The sequence below is a fragment of the Cydia splendana genome, chromosome 9 (genome assembly GCF_910591565.1).
Source record: "Cydia splendana chromosome 9, ilCydSple1.2, whole genome shotgun sequence".
In the NCBI taxonomy this organism is placed as follows: Eukaryota; Metazoa; Arthropoda; class Insecta; order Lepidoptera; family Tortricidae; genus Cydia; species Cydia splendana.
The window spans coordinates 19,366,458-19,386,399 of record NC_085968.1 but is presented as its reverse complement, the minus strand read 5'-3'; the positions used below and the strand labels follow the sequence as shown (position 1 = coordinate 19,386,399).

Genomic DNA, 19,942 nt, shown 5'->3' with positions numbered 1-19,942 from the left:
CTTGAAAACTTAGTGTGGTCGGATTCTAAAATTCATACAATTGACTGCACTTTATGACTGGATATAAAGGACAACGAACAAAACATCCTTTTTCTAGCATTTCATAATTCTGAGACAGATTGTTGCGGCAGGCTGAATGCTTTTAGACTTAAAGGGGCTCTACGTGTTGGCTTCGGCTCCGCGCACGCCTCCCAAATGTCCAGGACACCATTGTTCAGTGAAGGGTAAAACAAAAAATAGTAAAAAATATGCAAATAAACTACAACATGTTAAAGGCTTATTAATGACAATATCATTTGACTCACACAGGTACAGTCGACGTCAAAAATATATTTACAATTTTGCACCTTACTCCTTTGTGATACTGATAAGGCAAAAAATGTAAAGATATCTTTGACGTCGACTTAACCAAGGACATGTCAAGATAAGCTAAGTGAATCTGCCCCCAGCGAGTTTTGATTTGTAATTTTTATGGATGGTGTGTGTCCAAGATATTAGTAACAATTGTAACAAATACCTATGCAAAATTTGAGCCGCCCAAACTTTATAGTTTTTTAGTAAAAAAAATATAAACACATACATACTCGTACTTGCGCTTATATTGTACAAAATAGGGAACTTTAATTGTCTTTTCACGTAGTTGTATCGAAATCGGACGAAAATAAAGCAATAAAATAATAATCGGCCCTTTTATATCGCTTATGAACAATCACATAGAAAATATTGAACCTCACAAGGCTTCCACAAGGAACACTACTAGTCCCCAGTTTCTTCCTGTCCATAAAAGTAATTCTGATGATTAATTCCCTCCCAGTTCCAGCACTTACCTGCCCAGCACACGAAGAGTATTCCTCTTGTATCCAAAGCGGCTGTACTGCCAAGAACTGTAGCCAACTCGGGAAGCCGGTGCCTTGTATAAGAATAGACCCGAAGTATTGTATTAAGGGGTGCATCTGCAAGAAGGGGTACTTGAGGAACGCAAAAGGAATTTGTGTACCTGAAGACCAATGCAAGAGTAAGTTTAATTTTTTTTTTGTTATCATTCCATTCATGAATCCCTTAGCAGGAAATCTACTTTTATTATCTCTATATTATAATAGTTTACATGTGTCAACTTAAAAAAAAAAATATTGACCCAAAAAAAACCAACATAATAATAACAGCATAGGTACCTTCAGATCCACTACGCAGGCTTCGTCATCATACAGATAGCTCATCCACCTCAGGTTTCGTCAAAATACCTTTATAGGGGTGTCACTGATATAAAAATATTTCATTTTAACTATTTTGTTTTACTTTTTAATCCAGCTTTACGATTATAACAACTCGATTATAGACCACTTAGATAACACTATCCTTTCAGCTCAGTGACTAGAAATATTCCACCCTGTGTATTCATACTAGCTTCTTGTGACTTCGTCTGTGTAGCGTTTTGATTTTCGTGATGAATACTATCCCATACGCTTTCTGTTATTTTCTTTCTTAAGGATGACTCACGCTATAGTTCGTTTTTTTTAGCATTAGAAATAAGGTAAACAATATTGATGTGTCTTTTAATTGAAAAACACATTTTAAAAATAAGTTACGGCAAATATGTAACAATTATGAATCTAATACGATCATTTATATTCTTCTGCTTTCATAAGTAATAGTTATTGATTTTTAAAAAGGGTTTTTCAATTAAAATACTTGGCAAGATCGCTTACCTTCTTTCAAGTTCTTTCTAATGCTAAAAAAAACGAACTATAGGATGGTCCGGATCCGGGCCAAGGCGTCCGACACTTCGTTCTCTGTAGAAAGCATCACATTTTCACCAAAAGTCATAGAAAACGAAGTGTCGGACGCCTCGACCCAGACCCGAACGGTTCTGCCGTGAGTCATAATAAAATGATATTTAGCTAAGTAAATTAAGAGAAAAGAAAACAGACAATGTATCACATATGATTTTTTCACAGACTACCCACCAACATGTCCTAAAAACGAGGAGTACTTCAACTGCACCGGCGGCTGCATACCGAGGAAGTGCTCACAGCTCGGTTTCCCATTGGACTGTGACAAGTGCACGCCCGGGTGCGTTTGTAAGGACGGTCTCGTACGCGCTGACGATTGCACGTGCATACCGGCAAATGAGTGCAAATGTAAGTGTCTGAGTGCCAATGGAAGATTGTCAATTAACTCTGTGGACGATCCTCAGATTTAAGAATTCACATGGTTAGTAAAAGTTCGACGAAGATATGTCATTTGATATTTACCAGTCGCTTTTCGGTGAAGGAAAACATCGTGAGGAAACCGGACTAATCCCAATAAGGCCGAGTTTACCCTTCGGGTTAGAAAGTCAGATGGCAGTCGCTTTTGTAAAAATTAGTGCCTACGCCTATTCTTGGGATTAGTTTCCAAGCTGACCCCAGGCTCCCATGAGCCGTGGCAAAATGCCGGGACAACGCGAGGAAGATGATATTCTGGAAATTATAATTAAGGTCTTAAATTTGGGGCTGGAATTGAATACCTCCCAGTGTGAGTTTTTCCCCTGTGGACCCCAGGCATCCTCTCTTTTCTAGTTCTTCTCGGCTTTACTTCCCAGCCTTTTGGAAGTTAGCACTGACTCTTTTTGTTCACTTGGAGCCCACATTTTGTCCTTCCCATAATTGTTGTTTGCTTGTAAAATTTTAATGTTTGTTTGAAAGAAGAAATTCATTTATGTTACGTATTTTTAATCATTATGGCGCAATAATATTTTTTTTCTTTATTTTACCAAAATTTTACGGTTTATACAAACATACTCGAGACTTGAGACAACTCGAGAATTTGTGCTCGAGAATTCTTGAAACTCGAGAAATAAAATGGGTCGAGAAATCAAACCAAGGTCAAATTAAAATGAAACAAGGTTGGCCATGGGCTTCTGTTCCTCGCCAAGCGCATGGGGGGCATGATAAAAAATAATATTCTCTTTACAGCATGTGGCGGGGATAAAAATGCCCAACAAGGCTGTGGCCACTGCAACAAGATGTGTTCTGACGTCGGTAAACCGCCTAAACCCTGCCCTCTAATTTTGTGCGTAATCAACAGCTGCACTTGCCGACCACTCTATTACTACGACTCCAATAAAAAGCAATGCGTCAAACCGGAGGATTGCAGTGAGTAAATAATAATATATTTTCATTACAACAACAACTGATTTTAGGAAAATGTTCCTACTCGGTTCCTACAGTTAAGGACGACTCACGTTAGACCGGGCCGTGTCCGGGCCGGAGCTTCCGGAGCTTATTTTTCTATGACATGATAGGCGATCACGTGACGCTTTCCATGGAAAACGATGCGCGGGATGTTGCAGGTCGGACACGGCCCGATCTCATGTGAGCTCGTGATCCTTTACCCTCTTAGTCATAAAACTTAGCAAACTTTTGTTAAATTTTGTCTATTTCTAACAAACACAAATGTCAAAATGACGAATTGAGACAACCGATTATTCAACGGCTTGTTAGAGTAGACAAGTTTTTGAATAACACTAAAGCCAACCGCAAAGAGTAGGTAAGTATAGGGCGAAACATTATAACAATGATCAAACTGACCCATAGATAACTTTTTTAATTTTGAAAGAAATGAATGACATATAGTTTTTTCTGAGTGACCTATTTAGATTTTAAAACTTTTCTGACTATGAATTAATCTAGCTAGTTGAAAAATGTACCCTAAGACTAGTAAATCCTAATTCAAAGATTGTAAAAAGAACATTGCTGTCAGCCGCGTTCAAATAATTGGGGAATATTTCCTTTATCTAACGTTACCCCTCCTATCCCCAGTTATCCCACTTGGTATTAACTTTCTTTCAGCACAACCCTGCCCAGCCAACGAAGTATACTCCTCCTGCATCAACGGTGGATGTGGACCATGGAATTGCAGTCAGATCGACAAGCCGAGGACCTGTGTGGATCGTGTCAACTGCATCCAGGGATGCGTCTGCAAGCAGGGCTGGTTGAGGGCCGGGAATGGAACCTGCGTACCTAAGGACCAATGCAGAAGTGAGTGCAGTTGTGATTTTAATTGTTTAAACTTTATTCCAGATGGTCCAGACCAAGCTAACTCGACACCAAATTTTGAAGCAATAGATTGCAAGCGTTACGGTAATCGTCAAATTCTTCTTAAAATATGGCAATTCAACACTTTTTCACTGTCAAAATCTGTCAGTCGTCTGTCTTTTGTTTGTCAAAGGCTGTGCAGAATAGCTCAGTTAGAAAGACTTTATATTATTTAAAGTTTACCATCAATAACGGTAATAACTTTATTATAGTTGGATATTATTTGATCACCTGATAAAGAATTTTCATTTTCATTTCATTTATTACCTACGAGTACCTAACTGTTATCGAACTGGTACGGTTGAACAAATGCCAGTTGTTAATATTTATTCAGCAGTTATTAGTTAGTTAATATCTAGATACCTATACCTACAATGAATTATGGCTTTAAATTATGATCTCGTTTAACATTTTTTGCTTATTATTTTAATATATTTTCCACATTATTACCGAATAAAATTAAATTTGTTTTTAAATATTTGGTCAATACCCTGTAATATTGGGCCAGCGATATGTTGTAACTATTAAATTTTAATTTATATAATTTAGTTTATATGGTTTGTGTGTTTATTAAATCATATTATTTTCTATCTTGGATCTCTTGGAAATCAGTTGCCTTTTTTAATAAATTTTCAGCAAAATGCGGACTAAACGAGGTGTACAGCGATTGTCCCAACCCCTGCCCGCCCAGGAAGTGCAACCTCAAAGATGCATTGTTCAAATGCAAGGCGCCGCCCAAGCTAGGAGATCCTGAATGCCAGCCTGGGTGCATATGCGCTAAAAACTATTACAGAAATGCGACAGGGTCATGTGTGCTTAAGGAGAATTGCGATAAACGTAATGTTTCTTTTTTTATCTTATTATACTACATCTAAGAATATTCACACATTTTATTAACCAAGCTGTTTTAATTGTAGTAATGGTACCAAATTGATGTATCAATTGAATTTACTGTTATTATGTGTACATAATAACAGTAAATTCAATTTCATATAAAAAATAACCTACGTCCCAATTGCCAGATGCAAAGAAGACTGACTGAAGACTGGCTAAAATGGTTTAGTATTAATATTTATTTGTCAATATTATTTTATTTGAGAGGGTTTGTTTATGGATATCTTTGTCTAGTGGGTAGCTTATTTTCATACCTACAATTTAGGTAATATTACTATTTAAGTAGAAAACCAGATCGATTTACTTTAAAATTAAATTCATAAAATTTTCAGCATTGAAATGCCCAAAAAACGAACAGTATGATCCCTGCCCCAAGATATGTCCCCCTCAAAAATGTGGTATCAACCCAGCTTTGATCCTGTGCCCGCGTAATCCAGAGTATGGCGATCCTAACTGCAAACCAGGCTGCATCTGCAAGGACTTAGAAGTACGGAACGATGCCGGACAATGTGTCCCGAAGGATCAATGCCGTAAGAACTCGTTCATAGCTGCAATCCTAACGGCCTCCTGGCCCTGCCTAAGAAGCAGGAGGTCCCGGGTTCGAATCCTGGTAAGGGCCTTTATTTGTGTGTTCATCACAAATATTTGTTCCTGAGTAATGGATGTTTTCTATGTATATAAGTATTTGTATATATGTGTATATTATATATATCGTCGTCTAAGCACAACACAAGCCTTATTGAGCTTACTGTGGGACTAGGTCGATCTATGTAAAATTGTCCTATAATATTAATTAATTAAATAAAACCTAAAAATAAAAACAAATAGCATTTGTTAATAGGGGTAGTAGAACAAAATGGGGGGAGGGGGGTGAGACTTTGACATTTCTTTTTTTTTTTGGCCAAATAAGCAACACCCTAATACATATGTAACTATTACATTTTAATTTACACAGTTTGGTTTATATGGTTGATATGTTTATTAAATAATATTATTTTCTATCTTGCATCTCTTGGAAATCAGTTGCCTTTTAATAAATTTTCAGCAAAATGCGGACTAAACGAGGTGTACAGCGATTGTCCCAACCCCTGCCCGCCCAGGAAGTGCAACCTCAAAGATGCAGTTTTCAAATGCAAGGCGCCGCCTAAGCCAGGGGATCCTGAATGCAAGCCTGGGTGCATATGCGCTAAAAACTATTACAGAAATGCGACGGGGTCATGTGTGCTAAAGAAGAACTGCGAAAAACGTAATGTTTCTTTTTTTATCTTATTAAACTACATCTAAGAATATTCACACATTTTATTAACCAAGATGCTTTACTTGTAGTAAGGGTACCCAATTGATACACATAATAACAGTAAATTCAATTTCATATAAAAAATAACCTCGCCCCAATTGCCAGATGCAAAGAAGACTGAGTGAAGACTGATGGCTAAAATGGTTTAATATCGATATTAACGCATAAATATTATTTTATTTGACCGAGTTTGTTTATGGTTATCTTTGTCTATTTAGTGCCTTATTTTCATACCTACAATTCAGATAATATTACTATTTAAGTAGAAAACCAGATATATTTACTTTTAAATTTAATTCATAAAATTTTCAGCATTGAAATGCCCAAAAAACGAACAGTATGATCCCTGCCCGAAGATCTGTCCCCCTCAAAAATGTGGTGTCAACCCAGCTTTGATCCTGTGCCTGCCTAATCCAGAGTATGGCGATCCTAACTGCAAACCAGGCTGCATCTGCAAGGACTTAGAAGTACGGAACGATGCCGGACAATGTGTCCCGAAGGATAAATGCCGTAAGAACTCATTCATAGCTGCAATTTTAACGGCCTCCAAGCCTAGTAGTGACCCGGTAGTGACCCTGCCTACGAAGCAGGAGGTCCCGGGTTCGAATCCTGGTAAGGGCATTTATTTGTGTGTTCATCACAAATATTAAATATACTCAGGAGAGTTATGGATGTATATATGAGTATATTATATATGATGTTTTCTATGTATATATGAGTATATTATATATATCGTCATCTAGTACCCACAACATAAGCCTTATTGAGCTCTTACTGTGGAACTAGGTCGATCTGTGTAAAATTGTCCTATAATATTTGTTTATTTATTTAATTAAAAAATAAAAACTTAAAATGCAATGCAAAATGTCCAGGGTCTGCTTGCCTACTAGTGTCAAAAACTTCTTCCTTAGACAATATTTGTCCAAATTATCTACATAAGTACACAATCAATGTACTTGTCAACGTTCAATATATCATGGCGGCAGCAGCTCTCATCGCATAAGTACTTTCAAAGTATTTAACAAATTTTAACGACTACGCTACAATAACTCTAAGTAACGGTAAGTAGATAGTTAATAAAGATACGTCATCACGTCATCAGTCATTACTAATTTTAATGCAGTCATTTGAATTGTTTAAAATTTACAGCAAAATGTACTGGCCAGAACGAATACTGGGAGCCCTGCATTCAAGGTTGCTCCAACCAAATTTGCGGAAGCATCGGTCAGAAATACTTCTGCCCATTCCAGGAAGGCTGCAAGAGTGGCTGCAGATGCAAACCCGGATTCTACAGGAAAGACATTGGATCACCTTGCAGTCTCACAGAGGAACAGTGCAGTACGTATTTTACCTAGGGCCACTTGTATCATGCCACTAACCCGGGTTAACCGGTTAATCCTGGAGTTACCATGGTTACAAGTTCAATTTGACACTGGGTTAACGGTTTAACCGGTTAACCCCGGGTTAGTGGGATGGTGCAATGGGGCTTATTGTATTTCTCACTATTATTGTTTTAAAAAAGAACAGACTAAAATCTGGAAAGTATGTCACCGGTGTAACATGCAACATTGTCACTGTGTTGACGGCAAATGCGCCTCACTAAAGTAATGCGATTACTAGTTTCTGTATTTGTGGACAAACATACATTTTCAAACTATATTTGATTGCATATATGGTACCTAATTCTGTAGAAGCAATAAGGTCTGATCTAAATGTACAAGGATCAGCTACCCAATGTATTTATATCATTTTCATTTTCACCTTCTAAGTAGCTTGCCTCAATGTCATGTTTCTTTAATTTGGTTTAACTTTCATATCCTCCCGTTCCCCATATTTCTTAAATTTTTGGACATCACTAATATTATTATTTTCTACATTTTACAGCCAAAGGAAAGTGTCCGCCTGGTGAGAAATGGAACACGTGTCCTGCAATCAAATGCGATGCGGATTACTGCGCAAAAAATAAAGATTCACCGAAATGGTGCCCGATTGGAATAGTATGTGACCCGCCAAGGTGCACATGCGAGATAAATAAAAAGAGAGACAGGAAGACTGGCAAATGTATCCCAGTGGCTGACTGTCGTGAGTATATTTTTAGATTAAAACCGAGTTTATAAACTGGTTGTAACTATTAAAGTAAATATAAACCATAGGCATGTATGTGAGAGGCGAGGTTTAGGATGTTTTTAATTATTTCATAAATCCAGACAGATCATTAAGTTCAGGAAATGGATCCATTTCAGGAATAGCCAATCTATCATAAAGTAAATTAAAATCTTTGTACTCCCTAAATTCAACGTGTGATTTCGCTCCCTAGAAGTGAACGTACTTGTTTAATAATCATGTCCGATAAAAAAATCATAAATGTATCTCCTTTAACTGAGATTACTATATAAATGTCACAAGATTTTTTTCTAATTTAGATATTTACTGAAAATCATACTCGTATTTAAGAAAATTGCTTATTTACTTTTAGTGGGTGATAAAGCATTTGTATATACATACCTACGAGTATAGGTAGTTTGACCTTTCAAACATAGACAGAGAAAGGGATGAGTATGATTTTCCTATTTCTTACTGACTGACAAGTTGTGTTTGCCAAACTATAATAACTACGAGTATTTTCGGAAAATTAAAGCACCTTTAAACATTTCTTAGCACCATTCCCATGCCCCTGCAATGAAGAGTACAGAGTTTGCCCACCACCGTGCCCCGGAGAGTCGTGTTTTGCGTCCATCACCGGTCCGCTGCTGGGACAATGCCCGCCGATCGAGCCCGGGACTATCTGTACGCCGCAGTGCAGGTGTTGCGAAGGATATTCCAGAAACGATAATAAAACTTGCATACCAAGTGAAGACTGTAAGTAACCGACTCTAACTCATCATCTTGCTCGCGTTGTCCCGGCATTTTGCCACGGCTCATGGGAGCCTGGGGTCCGCTTGACAACTAATCCCAAGAATTGGCGTAAGCACTAGTTTTTACGAAAGCGACTGCCATTTGACCTTCCAACCTTGAGGGTAAAGTGGGCCTTATTGGGATTAGTCCGGTTTCCTCACGATGTTTTCCTTCACCGAAAAGCGACAGGTAAATATCAAATGATATTTCGTACATAAGTTCCGAAAAACTCATTGATACGAGCCAGGGTTCGAACCCGCGACCTCCAGATTGAAAAGTCACACGCTCTTACCGCTAGGCCACCAGCGCTCGTAACCGACTCTAACTATCCATGCTAATTATGTGACAAGTCAAAATAATACTAGATTGGGAATAAACCACTTATTACAGGCATTAAAACAACTACAGTAAAACCGCCTACTACCAGCACCGATGTCAGAGGCTCTGGATTGTCAGGCGTGCTAGATGGCATCACAGCATTCACTGGAAAATGTCTTTATGTAAGTTGTTCGTTAAATTTTGATTAGAATTGTGGCGATTATCGCGCTCTTAACGCACGGACTATTCCCGATAGGTACTAGGGAATGCAAATCGGTTATTTTTTGTATGGAAATAACCGCGGTTTCGGTTAATAACCGATAATTTCCATACAAAAAATAACCGAAAATAACCGATTTGCATTCCCTAATAGGTACCCAGTGCGGCACAAATTGGATTTAGTGCGCGCATATAACCAGATTTCCGTCGCGCCCGAGGACGTTCCGAAAACAGCAATCACGACACCCTTTGGACTTTTCGAATTCCCATTTATGAGTTTTGGTTTGCGCAATGCGGTGCAAACATTCCAACGGTTTATGGATGAAGTCCTTAGGGGTCTTGATTTCTGTTTTCCATTTATCGATGATGTTTTAGTAGCCTCTGCCAACGACTCAGAACATGAAACGCATTTACGAGCGGTCTTTGAGCGTTTAATGACCACGGTATTCTGCTTAACGCAAACAAATGCGTATTTGCGGTACCTGAAGTTGAGTTTTTAGGATACCTGGTTTCGTCGGAGGGTACTAAGCCTATAGGAGCTAGGGTAAAGGCTATTCAAGATTTTCCTAGGCCTAAAACGATTAAGGATCTGAGGCGTTTCCTAGGGGCACTTAATTTCTACAGGCGATTTATTACTGGCGCTGCTAAATTGCAAGCTCCTCTCCATGCACTGCTAAGTGGTCCAGGGGTGAAGAGCAACAGCCCAGTTGTCTGGACTCCGGAGTCAGAAGAGGCTTTCAATGCTTGCAAGTCAAGTATTGCAAATGCCGCTCTCCTGGCGCATCCGGGCCCTTCCGCTCCTCTAGCGGTTGTTACAGACGCTTCAGATTTCGCGATTGGCTCGGTGATTCAGCAGCAGGTCGAGGGACATTGGCAACCATTGGGATTTTTCTCTCGCAAATTGACACCTGCTCAGACGAGGTATAGCGCCTACGATCGCGAACTTTTAGCCATTTATGAGTCAGTAAAGTACTTTAGGTACATGATCGAGTTGAAGCCGTTTTTTATACTCACTGACCATAAACCTATAGTCTCCGCTTTCGAAAAGTCCCTTGATTCGTGTTCTCCGCGGCAATTCCGGTACTTAGATTTTATTTCACAGTTTACATCGGATATCCGGTATATATCGGGTGAAGAGAACGTCGTCGCGGACTCACTATCGAGGATAGACGCCATCACAGACGGACTTGAGTTACAAGTTTTGGCTACATCACAGGCCACGGACACAGAGCTTCGGGACTTGATTAATGGCGGTTCATCTCTAAATTTAGAAAAAGTTTCATTTGGATCGGTCAAAATATTTTGTGATGTGTCCCAGCCAGCCCCGCGTCCCTTCATTACATCGGAGTTCCGGAAACAAATTTTTGATTCCCTCCATGGACTCAGTCACCCTAGCGCTAGGAATACTATTAGATTGGTGACTGAGCGTTACGTGTGGCCAGGGGTTAAGAAAGATTGTAGGATGTGGGCGCGTGCGTGTATTCCGTGCCAGCGGTCTAAAGTTTCACGCCATGTGCACGCCCCGGTTCATGATTTTAAGCCACCCACTGGTAGGTTCTCACACGTTCATGTCGATCTAGTTGGCCCTTTGCCTATGTCAAATGGTTTTAAATACTGCCTCACGGCCGTAGATAGGTTTACGCGTTGGCCTGAGGCAGTACCTTTATATGACATTACGGCAGAAAGTGTTGCAAAAGCTTTTATTTCGACGTGGGTTGCGCGTTTTGGTTGCCCCCAAAGTATCACTACTGACAGGGGCAGGCAATTCGACTCCAATTTATTCCGTCAGATAGCAGCAATGACTGGGTCTCGTCACTTGCAAACTACTGCGTATCATCCGGCAGCGAATGGCCTTGTGGAAAGGTTCCACCGCCAACTTAAGGCTGCCATAATGTGCCACGCAGATGACTGTTGGACTGAAACCCTTCCACTAGTACTTTTAGGGATACGTAGTGCGTGGAAGGAAGATATGTCTGCTTCGACCGCCGAGTTAGTTTACGGCGAGCCGTTAAGACTTCCCAGCGACTTATTGCAACCGACACCTGACCAACTGACGGACTATACCGATTTCTTATCGCGTTTGCGTCAGCACATGAAAAACTTGCAACCGACAACGGTTAATCGTCATGGCTCTGCCAAAGTTTTTGTCTATAAGGACTTGGCAACTGCAACTCATGTTTTTGTGAGACAAGATTTTGTTCGTAGGTCGCTTCAGCCACCGTATGCTGGCCCCTACCGAGTAGTTGATAGGTCGGATAAGTTTTATAGGGTTGACGTCGCCAGCAGGGAAGTTTCTATTTCCGTTGATAGGTTAAAACCTGCCTACATTCTGTCAGAACCGTCTGGCCCTACCAAAACGTCATCGACCGCGTTGCCTAGCTCAGTTGCCGTTCCTTCTGAACCTAAAGTGTCTCGTTCTGGTCGCCATATACGTTTCCCCGATTATTATCGACCTTAAAGGTCTCGGGGGGCCTGATGTGGCGACAGGTGTTTTAATTATTAATATTTTTATAATTAATATTAACGTACTGTATTCAAATGCAATCGCGGCTCCGCGCGACGCGGGCGCAGCGTACGAGTACTTGCCTTATCGCTCGGTTCGCTTCGCCGTAGATCGGCGGCCCGAGTGCGCATTCGTGCGCGCTCGGAAATCTCAGTTAGTCGGCAAATTACCACTCTCGAGGCCGGACGCATGCGCTCGCGCCGCCCGAGCTAACGGTTATTGCTTACGCGCCGACTCGCTTTTGCTTTATATTCGGTTTGCGTGCGCGCCGAATACGCTTATAGCTTTTGCTTTTAATGTATACTTTCTTTATGTGCTTTTTCTATCTTCTGTGCTTACTCTGACTTTCTCTTCAACTATACTGTGCTGTGCTTTGTACTCTTACTTCTTTCCTTTGTGTTTGTGACTCTTGTGTGCCGTTATTGACAATATATAATTAATGTGGAACTAGCTTGTTTCTCTTATCTCGCTAGGCTAGTTCACCACAGAATCTTTCCCCGAAGTACTTTAATTCTTTGGAACATAATGCTGCTTCAAATTGAAGTTAACTGAATAATAAATTTTGATTTCAGGAACGCATGCAATCAGCACCTAACGAGAACATAATAATGTCAGCCATGTCGGTGTTCAATCCGATAGCCCAGCTTTGTTTGTACTCGAACGGTCCTGCTTTTGATCAGTGCATCAAAATACTGAATCTTAAGGACAAACAAGATGTAAATATACTTTTCACGCTACTGCTTTAGAGGTTGTAACTACTTGTATAGATAGTTCCACTTGAGTTGAGGTGAATGATTACACACACAGCTATATACATGAAGTACTGATTGCAAAAAAAGTGAATGAATGAGAATTTAAATGAGTGAGTGAATGAAAGTAAATGTCTATAAAAAAAATATAAAGTTATATCTAAAATGACAGAATACGTTGAATATTATTTCCCGACTTTGTATTTTTAAAGTTTTCCCACGACCTATTGTTTCGCTAGAAAAAGCCATGTCTCCGTAGTTATTCTAATAATAAGAATCTGTAGGTTTTCTTATCTCTTAGAATGCAGTTGTCAATAGGTATGACAACCATGTAACGAGTGCCAGTTACTTCAGTCATCTTTGAAGAGGTTTGATAATTAAATAACAAAGTAATGAAAATATAAGTAAAGACAATTTTAACAGCTACATAAATAAAAACAAGGCGATATATTACTTATTATATTTAGTTTTTACGATTAATATTATATTCATATACCTACGCATATCTGACCTTTAAATTGATCAAAATATGGCATTTTCTGTTTTGTTTGAGGTCGATGAATTGTTCTATATAATAGGTACTTAACAAAATAGGTTAAAGAAACTTTTTGGTCTATCTCAATTGCAATTCTCTGTTGAACTTGCTATCGGTACAATAAAAGAACAGTAATTTCAAAATCCCGCTGTCATTACATGACAATGTTGTTGTGTGCGTGACTTCAACTCTGGTGAAACTATCTATACTACACTTTTACTTCCTACTCACTGATTGGTTAACTCTGAACAGTCTGAATCAATCTCAGCGCACCGTGTTCATTAGGTTAAAGGTTCCTTTTTAAAATATCATATGACTTATATTTAAATTTTTTTTTCCTTTTTTTTGCAGATATTATATAATCTTATATTTAAGTATTAATATATTTTTGTAATCTAAAGAGCTAATTTGTCAGTTTTTATCGAATTAAAAGCTAATATTTAAAAATACATATGATCAAATTTTTTGTTAGGATATCCACAACGCAGGCTTCGTCAGGTGGCCACAAATGCAAATCCGCAACATGCTTCGTCCAAAACAAACCAATGATGATATCCGCAACAGGCTTCGTTATTTTTAATTGAATTACAATTTATTTCAGATTCGGGATACTTTTGCCAATTTCTCCTCCTTATACGAAGGTGTAACCAGTGTTAACTTTTCCACTGCTGCCAAAGTATATTCCAGTGATAAGTACCTGCTGAGCGATGGTTTCATAAAAGATACCGTCGACGTCTTCCACGCCGCTGCACAAGTGATCGATTTCATTAAAAATATTCAAGCTGCAGATATAATCAACGCCTGGGTAATATGACAAATCAATGTTTACTCAAAACCTAAAAAAGAGAATGCAAGAAAATAATACATAGACATTTATTATTCTATAATGTATAATTTAAATATTTAACAATATCGTTGTTAAAATAATTATTCATTTTTTCAGGTTGAAAGTAAAACCAACAATCGAATTAAAGATTTAGTTTCACCTGACATGCTAAGTGAATTCACTAGGATGGTTCTGGTCAACGCCATTTACTTCAAGGTAACTGTACTATAATACTTTATTACTTACATAACTTTAATACAAATACAATAAAATCTGTCAATATGTGATAGATAATATCGTCTTTTTTATAATTTTTAGGGTAAATGGCTTAAACAATTTAATGAAAAAAATACGAAAGAAGAAGATTTCTATTTAAGCGATGGTTCAATTACAAAAACCAAGTTGATGTCTCAAGAAATCAAGGACCTAGAATACGGAGAAGATGCATCTTTAGATTGCAAGGTACCTAAGAACACAAAATGCCAAGCGTGCTGGGTCAAAAACTTTTTAGCATGAGTTAAGGTTATTCGTCCTGTAGACTTCAAATGATCGATACAGCTTATTCTTGTGGGACTCTTATAGAAATGTTCACTTTTGACATTTGTATGTAGCTTAAGTAAAAGATACAAAAATCTTCAACTTTTTTAATGGCTACAGGAAACTCAGGAAAGTCGCCAAGATTCTAGAACGTTTTTACCTTGCTGCTGTTCTTAATACCGAACAGACTGTTATATTTTACTTTCTACTTTGAATTAGTTTTTTATTTGCTACCTTATTGTTTATTAGTAGCATTCATAATTAATTTTGTCGTTATCTGTTTTCTCTTATCCCTAATTATTATCAAATTAATTTCGAAAGAAACATCTGCAAACGATACCTACATAGATTAGAAATAAATGAAAAGTAGAAAAACCTGACACAGTGATTTTTCCACTTTTCTTTTATTTCTAGATAATTAAAACATTGTTTTATTTATGTCTTTTTCTTTTAGGTGGTTCGAATCCCTTACACAGGCGAAGAGAGCTCCGCGATAATTGTATTACCAAACAGCATTAACGGCACAATGCAGTTGGCTAAATATCTACAAGTTCCGGCGAATTGGAAGAAACTCTTAGATAGCCTCTCCCCTCAAAAAGTGCAACTATATTTACCAAAATTTGTAATTAGCACATCTACAGACTTAAAGGTTTTATTAAAGAAGGTAATAAGCAACTTAATATAGTTCGTTTTTTTAGCATTAGAAAAAAGGTAAACAATCTTGACGTGAATAATTTTACGGTTTAGACTCACTTGTTTTTAGTCACTCGCGCGACATGTTTCGGAGAGCCTAGGTCTCCTTTCTCAAGCACTAACAGTGCGCAGTTTGAGTGCGCGATACACGGCCGTCGTGAACGCTGCTCGCACTGTTAGTGCTTGAGAAAGGAGACCTAGGCTCTCCGAAACATGTCGCGCGAGTGACTAAAAACAAGTGAGTCTAAACCGTAAAATTATTCAATGTTAGTATGTCTCACAACAGTTTAAATTCGATTAATCTTGACCTGTCTTTTTATTGAAAAACACTTTTGAAAAATAAGTCACGGCAAATATGTAACAATTATGAATCATATGTTCGATTATTTACATTCGAGATTCTTGATCATTCGATGATTTTTAAAAAGCGTTTTTCAATTCAAGACACGTCAAGATCGCGTAGTCTTTTTCAAATGCTAAAAAACGAACTATAGATGAAAATGACCCACTGCTCAAGTCTCAACAAAATCAGATCTCCATTAGTTTAAGTTTTTTTTATTTTTTAACACTTATGTTAATTCTAATTACCTGTAAATGAAAAAGAAGCAAATATTACGTCTATTTATTTAAATTTGATCTCACAGCTTTCGTCATAAATAGGGTTACTGTAAAAATTAAATTCTGTTATTATTTATTCAATGTATTTTTCAGAATAATATCACCAATTGGTTTGACTGCGCCAATTCTGGTTTATCCGGACTTTTAGCTAAGCCAGAACCTATCTGCATAAGTGAGGCTATTCAAAAAGCGTGGTGTGAATTCAATGAAGTAGGAACAGAGGCTACTGCTGCTAATGGTAACTATACAGGCACCTTTGTTATACAAGGTCTATATGACCTGTCTAGCCTAGTAGACCCTGACCCTGCCTATGAAGCCGATGGTCCCGGGTTCGAATCCCGGTAAGGGCATTTATTTGTGTGCTGATGACACAGATATTTGTTCCTGAGTCATGGTTGTTTCCTATGTAGGTATTTTAAGTATTTATATATTATGTAAATATCGTTGTCTAAGTAGGTACCCACAACACAAGCCTTCATGAGCTTACCGTGGGGCTTAGTCAATTCGTGTAAAAATGTCCTAAAAATTTTATGTATATATATGAAAACAACGATAATAATCGTAATCGTAATTATTAATGCTTATAAGATTTCACTCGAAGGGTTTAGTATGAGTACTTAACTAATCTTCAGTAGGTATTATTTTTAGAATTAAAGTTGTGTTGTTAAAAAAAAAATCATTAAAAAATATATTAAAATCTTAAAGTAACAGCTTTACCTTGCCTTTATGTTATCGTTACCAGCTGGTGTGGTGAAAAGATTTTATTAAACCGGCTCAAAACATTTTGAATATCAGATTATACTTTTTTATTAACAAAATCATTATTGTTTAAGTAGCTTGTAAGCAGTTAATTCCAAACAATTTAGCCATGATTTCAAATTGTTTTTTTTTTCAGTATTAGTAGGCGTAGGTGGCGCCATGCCAATGCCCCCAGTGGTATTTAAAGCTAACCGTAACTTCCTCTTCTATATTCTACTAAAGAGTGCCAGCGATTTGCCCATTTTCTGTGGAAAATACGGAAATCCGAACTAAGTAACAGAATTTAACATTAAGGTAAAACAATACTAAATAAAGCATGACCTGTGATAATGTGGTTGACGAATTTTGTTCAAAAATAAAAATAATCATATGAAAATAGTCATATGTATATGGTCAAGCAAAACTTGTCAGTAGAAAAAAGCGCGAAATTCAAATTTTCTATGAGACGATATCCCTTCGCGCCTACTTGTCTGTATTGTTAAAGTATGAAGTGCTTCTGACAATAATATTTGCTATTTTCAAAATTACCCCGCTTTGTAAGTTACCCGCAGCACCTTACATATAACATATATCTATAATTATTTCAGTTTTTGTGGGCGTAACTACTACAGCTGTCAGGCCACCACCACCACCGCCAAAAATATTCAGAGCAGATCATAGTTTCCTTTTCTATGTGTTGGTGAAGAATACAGTAATGTTCCAAGGTCACATCGCGAAATTGGCCAGTCAACCAACCGATTGAAGTGGTTTGTTTAAATAGTGTCTAAATTTGGTTAAAGCTCATAAAATAGGTAAGTACTTACTCGTACTGTTAAGTATGAATACTCGTATTACGGATCGTGGGTTTTAGTTATAGTTCGTTTTTTTAGCATTAGAAATAAGGTAAACAATCTTGATGTGTCTTTTTATTGAAAGTCACGTTTTAAAAATAAGTCACGGCAAATATGTAACAATTATGAATCTAATACTATCATTTGTATTCTTCTGCTTTCATAAGTAATAGTTCCTGATTTTTCAAAAGCGTTTTTCAATTAAAAGACATGTCAAGATCGCTTACCTTCTTTCAAGTTCTTTCTAATGCTAAAAAAACGAACTATAGTGCAGTAAATTAAAGTGTAGGTTGTACTACTAAGACATCTACAAATTTTATGTAAAGCAAACGTATAAAATAATATTTTGAAATAATTGTTATTTTGTTATTAACTTGACTGTGACGAGGTGGTGATAAGCAATCTCAATAAAATAACGTTATCATTATCATTCGCTTGCCCTTATCCCATTCATTTGGGGTCGGCGCAGCATGATTGTCTTTTTCTTCCATACCTCTCTCTCGCCCGTTTCATATCATCTCTCACACAATCCATCCACCTTTTCCTCGGTTTTCCTCTCCCGTTACTTCCCTCCACATTAATTCGTAATACCCTGCTCGTCACATGACTTTCATCCCTCCGCATTACATGCCCGTACCACGCAATGTTTGTTATACAGAAATTTATTACCTACTTAAACATAAATATATTATAACTCTAAAGCAACTTATGCAACCACATTGTCACAGTCAAATGAAACGTTCAAAATATTTGTTGTGTTGTTACTACTTATCCAAAGGGGCTGTCCATAAATTACGTCATCATTCATCAATCATAAATTTCGTCATTTTTGACGACCCCGTTTCCTCCTACGTCATGCTACCATCATCCGATGTCCAGACCCCCCCCCCCCCTAATTTGAAATGACGTAATTTATGAATAGCCCGAAAGCTTAACTACTTTTAATATTTTAATATTGTTTCATGTTCAGCTTTTTATGACGTAGCTAACTAAACGCATTTTATTTGTTTTTGCGCTTTGCAATAATAATTGCGATGAAATTTATAATTACCGGTTATTACAGTGAAATAAAAATGATAATTATTTTTTACAGGTCTTTGGAGGGAAGGAAAATCTTTAGGTCTAAATTATTTCGGTGTTAAAATAGTTTTTACTGATACTAAAATTTTGCCGTCTTTATTTTTATTTTGTTTTATTGCTTCACCCTCTGTTTATTAAGCCGGAAGGACTTTTGAAATTTTGAGGGTACAGAACTGACGAACATACATACTACATTTATATACATGCCGGTCAAAATTATAACCCTCGTTTTGCTTGCGTTAGTCCGGTAAAAATGACCCGAACGACCAAAAAAAAAATAAAAAACTGGAAAAAAATGCAAAATGTTACTCGTATTTCAGCATAAATGTAAATGCCCAGCTGTTAGAAGGGAGCTAGACTCCACGACGCTATGAACTACGAGTAGCTAAGTAGGCTACTTTTCTCGATTAAGAATTTAAATGTTTAAAAGTACTTGTTTAATAAACATTATAAAGTATTGCTAATATTGCTATACTTCATCTTGAGTACTCAGCTATTTTTAAACCTTAATTCAGAAAGTTAGCCGCCGACTTGTCCTCCGGATGAAATATGACCAGAATATTACAAACTGCCGAGTAGCCAGCGAACTTCGCTAAAAGCTAACTAGTTACCTAAATAGCTTTATGGTTAAAATATTAATAATATAAGCACTCACGGCTCACGGCATTCGACAACTTTGCAGCCTTACTTAAAGAAAAATGTACGTAATGTATGTATGTAAATAATTAAGTAGGGTATATTTTACTTCTACAAAAGTTAACAAAGTGTAGTTAGTGTGTGTATTGTGGCCATTCTTTGTCCGTGGTGTAAGCAAAATACTTTTTTTTTCATAAGCTATACAACTATAGGTACTCTACGTACGGAAATAATAGCCACGAACGAAATTTGGCATCCATATCAAAGTGGATTCAAATCAAAATGGAGGCTGACGAATTTTTCCATTTTGCCAATGCTGATGAAAATCCGTGAATTTTTAATTTTACCTACGAAATTTTAGCTCGTTCGATGCCTATTTCGCTGCTTGATTCATCTCGTGGTTCTCAGTTATTATTTACAACTATGGGAAAGCTAAAAGGAATGTTTAATGTATGTAGGTACACTTTACAGTAATCT

At 37.4% G+C, this 19,942-nt stretch overlaps 1 protein-coding gene across 1 annotated transcript; it reads left to right on the top strand.

Annotated features, from left to right (window-relative positions):
* The first annotated feature begins 795 nt into the window (after window positions 1-795).
* LOC134793908 (zonadhesin-like) lies at window positions 796-18,956 on the top strand. The gene is made up of 18 exons (XM_063765623.1): window positions 796-1,015; window positions 3,831-4,019; window positions 4,713-4,913; window positions 5,303-5,457; window positions 5,994-6,216; window positions 6,580-6,777; window positions 7,417-7,605; window positions 8,152-8,349; window positions 8,926-9,126; window positions 9,553-9,662; window positions 12,775-12,918; window positions 14,088-14,291; window positions 14,430-14,528; window positions 14,631-14,774; window positions 15,304-15,513; window positions 16,254-16,398; window positions 17,507-17,710; window positions 18,843-18,956. Exons 1-17 carry the CDS (start codon window positions 796-798, stop codon window positions 17,659-17,661), a joined length of 2,985 nt encoding a protein of 994 aa, XP_063621693.1. The 3' UTR covers window positions 17,662-17,710; window positions 18,843-18,956.
* The last annotated feature ends 986 nt before the right edge of the window (window positions 18,957-19,942 follow it).